Raw genomic sequence first — 12,462 nt, forward strand, 5'->3', positions numbered from 1 at the left:
CTTGTTTAAAAATCATGAATAAAATAGTTTTATTGTCAGTTGATTTGTTAAAAAGTGTCATATCTCTAAATATCTCTAAAATCCCTAAAATTACATACTGTTACATAAATGGAAAGAAATCTGTCAAACTACATAAACTCTACACGAGTGTCTTGTTTACCGGCCAATCAAAAAATTATTTTTATCAAGTAAACAATTGATAATTGAACAGTGGATATTTGTAGCATTAAAACAGCATTACATTCTCTTTCTAATGAGCACCATGTTGTTTCACGACTTGGACCACAATGCTCCTTATATCAAACTAACCGGAAAGCATGTGCCTGTTTCGTAGCATAAACCATATGCCTGTAAAATATGATTTCTGCTCTCGTTCTCTCTGCAGGGAGATCGCTTTCACCAGGCAGTTGCAGAAGCAGTCGCCCAAACTCGCCTACTACTATCTGGGTTTCTACGTACACTCGTGTCCCAAGATGCGCTATAAGGTACGTCTCAACCTCAACAACGTCATCAACCTTCATTTCTGTTCATCTTCTGTTTGCCCTGGTTAGTATCATCTAACCTTGCTGGAATATGTACTGAGTGAGATGTCATACATTCATGCAATGAAAGAAGACACCACATAGACGGGTGTCCATCCAGCATAATGCACCTCTAACATGTGCGTCTACCTAAATTGGTTGCATAAATCCTCTGGTATAATTCTAATGCAGGATCAGTTTTAGACAAGTTTTTCTACTTTGTTTCTCACTTTCAAAGACTTTTTCCCTTGATTGCACTTTGCTGAATCTTAAAACAAGATGCATCAAAAACATGTAATTCTAGCAGGTGTAACCGTACACTTTCTTAAAATATAGTCTCCATCACACTTTTAAGATGAGGCAGGCCACAGTGGTTGTATAATCGGCAGGGTGAAGCTGAAGTAGACACCTGTTAAAGGTGTTAATCCTCTATCGTCCGCCAGCATCACACCTCTCCGCTCGGTCTGTTTCTCTCATTACTGCTCCCCAAAGACTCGTCCTGGAGCGATCGCAATGCCTCCGCCACAGGAAATATCTCTTCCCCGCTTCCTGTCAGATGGTACAGTAGATATAGGAAAAATCAGTGTTATTTTAGTTTGATGCATATACTATTATAGTATTTTTTTTATTGTTTTGAATGAGATTTTATTTTTGTATTTTCAGTTTCATGTTAATAATTTTAGTACTTCAACATTTTTAATTTTCATCAAGTTTAAGGTTTTAATCTAATATTAATATTTTATTTTATTTATGCTTTAAATTAGTTTCCATTTTTTGGTTTCCATTTTAGTTAACAATAACAACAATGGGGAGGAGTGAGGAAATGCCGTCGAAAACGCCTTACCTCTTTCTTTCTCCTCTTTTTTCTCATTTGGTGTGTATTTGAAGCCTCTCAGTACTTATATAGCCATAAAGGTCTTAGAATGTCATTCAAGAGGTGTTACTCATCAGTTTATCTTGTTCACTTAGGTTTGAGACACTTGCAACTCAATTCATTTGTATGTAACCATTTTTGCCAACCTATTAACATTTGCCAAAAATGCTACACTAGTAACCATAGACAGTAAAAGAAATGGACACAGCGACCCCATTGGAACTCAATTGAGACAAGTGAAGCCCATATTTAGCGATTTCTTAGCACTTCCTTTCCTGACGCGCAGACTCAAACCGAGCAAAGCTTTACACGGACCACGTGAGCAACCCGTCTGTCTTCTAGTAGCTGTGCCAAGAGAAATCTGAATCATTCCCTTCCGAATCTTGCAGAGACGGAGAGCGTGAGTAGGAGCTGTCCATAAGCTTGGAGCAGGAGCAACTTTTGCTAGGTATTCTGATTAATTATATTGTCATTTTGCCTCCACGTCCCCCCGATTGCCCGCGAGCTTCTCCTCCTGTCCATACGGTAATCTCTCTACTGTGCGACAGAGAGTCGCGTGGTTATGACGCAATCGTTAGCCTACTTTTACAAAAACTGCTTCTACGGGGCCATAACATAAGCTACAAGGTAATGGAGCATTTTATACATTGTCGTGTTTCTTTAGAAATAAATAATGGACAAATGGAGTCTTTAAATGCCTCAGATGTAAAGTTATTCACTGTCAAAGTGACGCCAAAATGAATGGGAGTCAATGGGATGCTAACTGCAGGTGAAGTTCTGCTACAAGATGGCGGCACGCGGCCGACTTCAACTTCCGGTCGACTTCCTTCCCCCCTGCTAGTAACACACCTTCATTTTAGTTCCTCTTCTTTTTTGAGGACTTCCATTGGTGAAAAAAGTTTAGTTTGAATGGATTGGCATATATATATATATATATATATATATATATATAGCCAGCCACATACATTACTTAAAGATTTCTCAAAATTCACAAATCTTATTTTTACAGAGTTTTGCAGTGTTTATTATAAATGATGTATCCGTGTACATCATTATGTGCACTTGTAAACTCTAATCAAAAATGTTAACGTCCCCTCCCCCTCGAAACAACATCTCTTCATGACATATGTCTCGGCATATGTCTAAATATCCTCCACTACTATCTGCAAACTAGCATTCAGATCTGCCTCCATTTAGTTAGCAACGCCCAACTTCCTACGATCTAATTAATTCCGGAAAGGACGAAATCAAGAATCAACGAAATTACATTTTTCTCATTTAAGAAGCCGTTTCACTTGGATATATGTCACAATAGGGAAGAAAAGCCTTTGCGACTTCCATTTCATGCTGACTTTTAAGTTCACTCACTATGAGATTTATTTATTTTTTTAGCTTTTTTCTATTACATAATTTTAACATTGCCAACCTCAAGTTGTATGACAGCACAAAATGTTCTTAAATGTTGCTGGAACACTATTTTAAAACTACTCTGAATTGTGGAAAGCTAATATATTTGACATGCAGTGAACCCAGCGTCAGGCTGAACTGCAGAATTCATCAGCGCTATCTCAATATCACAATCGCATGCCTGCTTTTCAGCCCTTAAGCCTCTCGGTGCGGACAGGCCATGGAAAATGTTGAGGTATGCTTCAGATTTGGCTCTGTTGTGTAGCTTATTGAGTTTCTGACACCGTTAGCTGTTCCTGCGACGTGTTCCACAGCCTCGCACTTGGCTCGTAGTGAGTTTTCAGCATCTTTTGCGAACAAGGGACTTGGAGCTGTGTTCGAGCTCGGCCACAGGACTGTGGAGGATGACGGTAAAGCGGTCCAGCGGGAACTCTGTGTAAGTGCTTGCACAGGTGTGGCTGAACGTAAAGCGTGTTGGCCGTCGTTCGACTGAGACGAGGGAGATGTTGGGCAACCGAACAGCTGATTCTTATACGATAGGCGGAGATTGTGAGAGAGGAAAAGAATGTAAATAAAAGTGACGGACTGGCCCAGAGCTGAAGGCGAGGAAGAGGGAACATACAGTGTGCAGCTGTAGAAGCTATTAGCAGTTGAGGAAGAGGTCAGAGCTACTGTAGTTCACGGTGTCACCTGATAGTGTTATCGGAGAGGTAGACAGCGCTCATCTTTATTTAAACATTCCTCACTTTTAAAGGAATTGGAAAAATTATAATTCTATCATCATTTACTCACCCATTGCTTTGAAGTCTCAGTCTTGCTTGTGTTCAGGTCAAATATGGCTCCTCAAGAGACACAGCACAAAGTTTGATGTCACTGTCAAACCTGGCATGACATGCCTTGATGCAGCATATTTGAATTCTATATGTTCAGAATATAGTCATATGGATCACTTTTATGGTCCTTTTTTTTGGAGATTCACAGCCTCAGTCCCCATTATGAAAAAGATAATACATAACATGGAGGACAAAGTGTTAAACTTGTCCATGAAGAATTCACTTTTAGAAAGGCTGATAATTTCATTATATGTAATAGTTCATTTAAAATCAAAATATTTAATTTGTCAAATATTTATATGTATTTATAAATGGCACCTATTTTGTAGATGAGCCATTATTATTTATCACAGCTCATTACTCATTATTTGAGATTTTTTGTTTTCATAGCTACAAAACATATCTATAAGCACTCTGTTCTATTAGAAACCATGACATGATTTCCACATCTCAAACCTTTGAGCATCTCTGCAATGCGGCAGTGAGTGTAAAGCCTCTGGGTGTCTTAATTCACTGTGTTTCTCTGCACTGCAGTATTTAGTCTACTGAAACGTTCAACCTCAGGCTGGATCTGTAGTCCTGGAAGTTGTTTGTGCGTCTGTCTTTCTCTCCGTTTCTGTCTTTGTTGGACTCTCTCAGTGGAGCCGGTTTCTGCAGCGCTGTGCGTGTGGAATAGTGAATAGATCTCGGTTGGAGCCCAGCTCTCGCTCTCTCCCAGCATAACTCTCACATCAGAGGATGAGTGCCACTCACCCCTCTCATTCACCTCCTGCCATTGTGCGCTGAGAGATTAGTCTGGGGTTAGAAGGTTGTCTGTTTCTCACCTACATCCAGAACCCACTTTTCAAGTTGCTTAATAAAGGAATAGTTCACATAAAAATGAAAACTCATGTCGTTCCAAATCCAAATGGCTTGCTTTCTTTCTGAAGGCGGAGCTTATTGCACTTTTCCATGCAATTTACAATAAAGGAGGACTGAAGCTTTCAAGGTTCAAAGAGGACACAAAAGCATCATAAAAGTATCGTCTGAACTCGTACGATAGCTTTGTGTAAAAACAAAGGTGACGACCAAAAATACACAGATAATCATCCTCAATAGATACGTCTAAATAAGTGCTGTCAAACTGATGAATCATGATTAATCGCATCTAACATAAAAGTTTTTGTTTACATAATATGTGTGTTTATATATTATTTTATTTATAGATATATATTTGTGTGCATGGGTGTGTATATATGTATATACACACACTCAGACATGTAATTTTTGTCAATAAGAATGAATCCAATGTGTTTAAATGAACAATCCAATTCACATATTCTTTTACGTGTGCATTACATGTATTCTTAACAAAACTTCAGATATGTTTTAATCTGAACGAGAAAATAGTGTGATTCAAGTCATTTACATGCTTGTTTTTTTCCTGTTGATCAAATAATTTCAGGTCTACACCCTTTTAATCTGATTGAAACTTCATTCAAATCCACTGAGGTGTTTACATGAAGGCTTTTCAGTCTTATTGAGCCATAAATCCGATTATAAACAGATTATTTGGGTGCATATAAACGTAGCTAAAGATTTGTGACCAGATCATTGAATCATTGAGTTAAACTTGACTAACAAATCAATCCGATTCGTAAATGAATCATTGAATAAACAATGAACCGATTCATTTATAAGATTCAAAAGAGTGATTTTGTTCATGAATCTTCTCTCATAAACTCCTATGAATGTGTTTTCAGTGATGTGTTTTCAATGTCTTAAATGTTTGGTCTGTTTCTCAATCATAGAGTGATTGGATGACTTCAGAAGAGATGCTTTCAAGATGTTTTTATGATGTCTTTTGCATTCTTTTTGAAGCTTAAAAGCCCCAGCCACCATTGTTGCAAAAGAGCATGGTAAAATGTTCTCTTTTTTGGTGTTTTGCGGAAAGATTTGGAAAGACATGAGGGTGAGTAAAAGATGCTAGAATGTTCCGTATTCCTTTAACACAAAGGCATATGGTATTATCGTGGCCGTCCTGGAATGTCTTCTTGAAATTCATCTCGGTGTGTTGTTTCAGAACGACCCCCTGCACCTCTGCTAAGAGCACAGCACCCGCTGCGTTTCGTCAAAGCTTCTGAGCTCTCTCATGCTTTGCCCTGCTTAGAGCTCAAATCCATCCCATTAGAGCAGCTTCCTTCTTTTCAGGCGGGGAACACTGTGCACCCCTCGCTGTGTCTACCGGGAAAGCACACCGACTGTGTGCTGATGCAGATCACTCAATGCAGCGTTCACATATGTGTCACATACATACAAGTCGATGCTTGTGTTTTGAACGTTGATGTGTATAATTGTTGGTTAAGTGCATTAGGCATGAAACATACTTTATGCACGTACCTATTATTGTCATTATTTACAATTTGAAAAAGATTACATGTTTTTTGGAAAGATTTTTTTTTCCAGAATTATTTGGTGAAAAGATGACTTTGCTGTCACTTTTGATTTATTTAAAAACGTCTTACTGACCTCAAACGTTTGAACAGGAATGTACTTTTCATGTTAGGTTATGGTAAGAGCACTTTTATCATACAGAATATATTATTTAGTTGTTTCGGAAGAAGGAAAGGAGCAGACTGTAAACAAAAACAACCAGACACAATGCCAAGAACTTTAACTGGCCTCCGTTTAAACTTCACTGGCCACAAAGGCAGTGGTCGGGGTCCTTTCGGGAGGCGGTACCCAGTGCCAGCTCCATTTCTCTTCTGCAGTCAAGCCAGACCGCCGTCCAGTTCGAGACGTGACTTCCTGGCCCTGCCGGGTCCATTCTGCGCCTGATCCTCTGATGGCTGTTTGGCCCTCGACTGTGCCCGAGCTTTCAGGCTTCTGAATGTGTCTAATGGGGTGGAATGAGCAGGTCTGTGGGGTTCTGGCGAGAGAAGCTTCCCCTCTCCACCCTCCCTTCACCTGCCTCCCTCTCCATCCACCAGGTGTTTCTCAAAGCTTCCTGTGAATTCCACATCCAGGCCAAAGGAAACAAGCGTCTGAGAACTCCGTATTGGGGTCGTCTTTGTATGTTTGTGTGCGGGCTGCCGGTCATCTGGAGAGGCTTTTCATTCGTCTTGAGAGCCGCTTGCCACAAAGTCAATGTAGGAAACCTGAGGATTTTTCAGTGGGTGAAATGGATAATGCCTGCACTGTGCTCAGGCCAACCTTGAAGCAAATGCGGCACCATTAAGCATGCATACGGATTTCTGATATATACAGTGATTTTAATGTGACTTAAAATATAAACGTTTCATTTAATTAGATTTTGCATGATTGGAAGACCCCAGACCCTATGAAAGAACCCATGTTTGGCAGGTATGTTTCTTACAGCCATGTATGGACTTCAGTAAAAGTCCCTCTAGTGTAGTCAAGAGGGATTGCGTTTATGCTCTCCTACACTTCTTTGGTTGACTGTAACCTTTCATCTGGGATAAATGACTGGGCCAAGAGCTGACGACATTTAATGAGTTAATTATCATGCATTAGCCTGATGAATGCATTATAAAGTCAACAAAAGTTTATTACAAAAGTCAATCAATTAAAAAAAACAAAATGTTTCTAAGAATCAAAGCTAAATATAACACTGGAAAACATGAACAGATGTTGTATTTTCTGGTTTAGCATGCTACAAATACAGCTACAGAGCATTATTTGCAGCATGCTAAACCAGAAAAGACAACATCTGTTCATGTTTTCCAGTGTTATATTTAGCTTTGATTCGTAGAAACATTTTGTTTTTTAAATTGATTGACTTTAGTCGGTGCCTCCCTTTTCCCCGTTCCCCTGCGTGGGGTGATGTTTGTGATGTTGCACAACATTTTATTTAATGTTGTTTTCTTTGTATTTTAGGACCAAGAATGTTCCCAATTGTCTGTTCTAGTTTTTTGAGTTGAAGTGAGTTTTAGTGGCATTAAAGATGTGTGTTATCTATAGAATGATGGTAAAGCTATGTAATTTAAAGTTAACTGTGTGGTTATTGTTTATTTTAAGGTTAATTCCTTTACCTAAAATAAAGTTTAGTAATTTAGTTTCCATTAAATAAGCAGAACTGGTACAGGACAGAGTCTTAGAGCTGAAAAGAGGCATTGATGTTTTGGACCAGAGACAATGAAAATGGTTTTGAGTCTATTTATTAATGGATTCTGGAAATCACGGTCATGGTCAGTGTATCACGGTTTACGCAAAAATATTATGCAACACAGATATTGATAATAATCAGAAATGTTTCTTAAGCATCAAATAAGCAAATTATGAAGACGACTAATGATGCTGAAAACTTTGATCAGATATTTAAGATATATTCAAATAGAAATTAGTTATTTCACAATATTACTGTTTTTCCTGTCATTTTGATCCAATAAATACAGCAGGTGAGCATAAGAGAATTCTTAGGATATTGTAGAGTTATAGAGGATAGTGCAGTTGTAGTGGTGTCAGGTCTTGGGAACAGTTTTGTACCTCCTTATGTAAAGTCTAGTGTTTTCAGCGTGCTGAACCACATGACAGACTTTTACAACTCTTTTCCATTGAAAAGAGAAGCATTACTTTTGAGAATCAGGGTTCCCACCGTCATGAAAAAGTTGGGATCTCCAGGTCTTGAAAATTCTTGAAAATTATAATCTGAAGTTATTTTGGCACAGATTTACTAGCTATTCTCAGCGCTAAAGTATTCAATTGGCTAGAACGGTCTAGTGAATACAACCATTGTTCTGTTCATCTTTATTTTAATCTATCTAGAAGTCATGGAAATTGAGTGATCGAAAGGAGTGGGAACCCAGGAGATTGTGCACGTGGTGTTTGAGTCGTTGCATCGCAGCACAAAAGACCCTTCTCATCTAATCACTACATCTCTAATTTAGAGTCCTCATCCTGTTTGCTGTACGTGTTTCTGTGTCTCGCTCTCTCTGCTCTTGTATAAATCCTCAGGAATGTCGAGGCAAGTGGGAACAAGTGCTCCGTTTCTTGCTCTCTCGCTCTCGTCACCTCTAGTGGAGTTGTACGTGTTTGCTTTGCTTGTACACACATGGTCACGCATGTTTGTGTGTATTTTTGTCAAGCCATTAAATTAAATAAACTCAAAACCAAACTACAGTTCAGTTCATGTTGACAGGGATATCTCAAAAGAAACAAAAAACGTACACTTGGCGAGCTGCTTACTGCATTTTTTTGCTTGAATGCTCTAGGAAAAACACGGCCTAGGTTTCGAGAGACAGTCCTAGTATGATCCACTTTATCTTCAGCTGAAGCCTTTTTTCTGTATGCTTGCAGAACCCAACCCATTTCAGCTTTCATCATGCATGTAAACTCTCTCCAAACTCCTTTCTTTACCGTCTCTGTGCCCGTCCCATAAACCACACCATCACGCCATCATGAAGCGCTAAATGAAACGATAGGAAATGAGGGCTTGAAATGAAAGAAAGTGGTCTGAGAGAAAAATAAACAATTACCACACATTTAGTTTGGCATGTTCTGTCCTTTCTCCTTTTTTCTCCTCTTCAAAGCGCCTTTGAAGCGCGCTCTGCTCTGCAGCGTAATCTCTTTCACTTGTTTTTCTTTCATTAATAAGCCACGGCGCTGTGGAACTGTCAGTTAGCCGTTTAAATGTGGTCCGCACTTTCGTTACGTGCTGTTGAGATTGGATTTGTGATTGTGGTGCATGTCAGGACAGGGAAAAGACACAAAGATTCCAGCGTCAGGGTCTCACTGCCCGCCCCTAATCATTTCTTTAGGCTTCTGCAAGTGTGATCTTGTTAGCATAGGGCTGAAATGTCAAAATACATGATCTTTTGTGTACATTTAGCTTGGACAGTTCACCCCAAAACCCATGGAGATTATTAAACAGATCCAAAAAAACAAACAAATTTTTCATTTTTGGGTGATACTGCACTAATTTGGCAATTTAAAATGGCTGTTCATGAACTCTATTCACTCTATTACCGTTTAAAAGGCCAAGTCGTGCACCCCTGAAGCACTAAACCACCTCAAGTGCCTTTTTTTTTACCTCTCACTTCTTCAGTAATGCTTATGAGTCCAGCGCCCTCCCTCTTCGCCTGGTTTTCAGCCTTCTCCAAGTCCACTGTTGGCTGCCAACCTGACAGAAGTTGCTTTTTGATTTGGTTCAACTGAGACCACCAACAGTGAGGCGTATGAGGGGAAAAGTTTGTTTGAATTGGGGTTTGTTTCTTCTCTTTTCTCTCTCCCTTCTGTACGGTGTAAGTTTTGACATCAGTTGAAGCCAGCACGAGGGTCTTGTTCCAATTAGTACAAAAATTCTCACTCATCTAGCAAACTCTTTCTGTCTGTGTTGGTCTTTGTGGCGTGCACTACTGTATTCGCTATAAATGCTGTTCTTTTGAACTTTCTATTCATCAAATAAAAAAATATATATATCACGGTTTCCACAAAAATATGAAGAAACACAACTGTTTTCAACATTGATAATGATCAGAAATGTTTCTTGAGCAGCAAATCATCATATTAGAATGATTTCTGAAGGATCATGTGACACTGAAGACTGGAGTGATGATGCTGAAAATGCAGCTTTGATCACAGGAATAAATTACGTTTTAAAATGTTAAAATAGAAAAAAAGTTATTTAAAATTTTAATAATATTTCGCAATATTATAGTTTTTACTGTATTTTTGATCAACTAGTCTTGAAAGTGCTTGTAAAAGTTTTGACTATTCATTGCCATACAATAACTTGTGATTGAATGAGTTAATTTTTTTTGTTCATGTCCATTACAGTGTAAAAAGACCTTAATAACTCTTAAGAAGTTCATATCAAATGGATGTTTGATTTTCCCTTAAGGTTTTGTAAACAAATATTGCACAAGGGTAGAATGACATGATTAATGTTATTTTAGTTACTAAAATATTTACAAGTGCTTAATATATTCCTCTTTTTGGCCTTAGTCCTCTTTGACTGTTTTTTTAAAGACCCCAGGCAACCTGAATATTATTTTATAATAATATAAAACAAGGGCGCTTTGCTTTTTTAGCGCACAATAAGCCGTGTTTATGCTTTTGGCTGGAGTGTGGCATACATTCAGCAGTAGCTGCTCTTTGTGTGGTTTGTGGGTCTGTGATGTGGGTCGATGAGACACATGAGAGTTCACATAATGCACTTCTGCGCCGGAAACGCATTAAAAAGCACATTGCATTTGCTTAAATGAACTTATTTGAATGGCAATATGAAATTTAAAGTGCACAATGATTGTGTTTTCTCAGATATCTGCGACAAGCTTAATCGCATGCATATTGTGCATCCCTAAATAATAAATAACCCACATTCATGATGTCCATTCGTTTAGCGCGTTGACACAGCGTGGTAATAGAGGCGACGTGTTTTATGTGTTTACATTGAGGCCCTGATTCAGCGCACTTACCCCTGCTCCCCCCCATCAGGAGCGTTGACATGACGACAGACCTCCGGGGTCAGAGTTGAGAGGTCGGGTCAGACGATTTAGTCTCGGCAGTGAAAGAGAGAAACGATAGATGGCGGGGGAAGGGAGTTCGGTGAGGAGGGAGGTGTGAAGGTCACAGGGCTGGAAAATGAGAGTTTAGATCTGATGTCAGGGTGAAAATAGCCAGAGTGGCCCAGCTGCCAGCGCACTGTGTTTGCCTTGCCATTAACTCGCCCTTGGTTTATTTTCAGAGCCTTGGATTCAGCCACTTTGTCTGAGGTGACAGGGCCTCTAGTCCTTATAACATATAGCACACTTTGATATATAGAGCGTGGAACAAAGAGCAAACAAAACGAATGGGCTGTTTTTTCCTGTACGAGTTTTGAAATGAAACATGGGATTCTTGTGTTCTGCACATGACATGTGACATTTTTATAAATCATATTACTGTTATCATCACCTTCTAAATGTGTTCTTTGGTCTACATTGCCATTCAAAAGTTTGGTTTCAGTAAGGTTTTTAGGAATTACTACTTTTATTCAGCAAGGATGCATTAAATTGACCGAAAGTGACAGTAAAGACATTGCAAAATATTTGTATTTCAAATAAATGCTTTGCTTTTGAACTTTCTACTCATCAAAGAATCCTGGAAAAAAAATAATTCAACATTGGTATAAGAAATGTTTTTTTTTTTAGCATATTACAATGAAGTGTTACAATAGTGACAATGAAGACTGTAGTGTAACTTATAACTCTTAACTTATTTTTGATCAAATAAAAGTAGCCTTTCTTTTGCCTCAATAAACCCATAATTACTGCATAGTAATGTATTTGTTAAATTTAGGTATTGGGTAGGATTAAGAGATGTAGAATATGTCCATGCAGAATAAGGCATTAATATGTACTAATAAACAGCCAATATTATCATGCTAATAAGCAACTAGTTAATAGTGAGATTTCGACCATAAACTAAAGTGTTACCGAAACTTATTTCAAAAATCCTTTCTAGTTTTGCACAAACACAACATTTTCTTCAGAAAATGTAAAAATCTGTTATTTATTCTGTTGGAGAATTTTTGTATTATAATAGCTTGTTTAAACATTGCAACATTTGCTATGTTTTTACTATCAAATTCCTGTCAGATCGTAAACTGTATTGCAGTTGTTGTTGTTGTAGGAAAAAACGTGGCTCAAATGTAGGGCTAATTTCCATACCAGCTTTATATTTGGGCGTGCGTCTAGTAAGCCGGATCAAAGATGTCTGGAGTGAAAAGCACTTAAGGAAGGTGAGTGTTAAGGCTGTAAGACCGCAGCGCTTAAGCCAACCCCGCCAATAAACGCCAGGAGAGATAGAGAGATAAAATGAGGCCCGGGAGGCTGTGCCTGTAAAACGC

At 38.6% G+C, this 12,462-nt stretch overlaps 1 protein-coding gene across 3 annotated transcripts in view; it reads left to right on the forward strand.

Annotated features, from left to right (window-relative positions):
• ate1 (arginyltransferase 1) overlaps positions 1-12,462 on the forward strand; it is an 82,039-nt gene that overhangs the window by 47,344 nt on the left and 22,233 nt on the right. For all 3 annotated transcript variants that reach the window (XM_084391178.1, XM_084391176.1, XM_084391177.1), the window contains exon 10: positions 386-485. In XM_084391178.1, coding sequence (XP_084247304.1) covers positions 386-485 — 100 coding nt within the window. The remainder of the gene's footprint in view (positions 1-385; positions 486-12,462) is intronic.

This window comes from Rutilus rutilus (genome assembly GCF_951802725.1).
Source record: "Rutilus rutilus genome assembly, chromosome: 20".
Taxonomy (NCBI): domain Eukaryota; kingdom Metazoa; phylum Chordata; class Actinopteri; order Cypriniformes; family Leuciscidae; genus Rutilus; species Rutilus rutilus.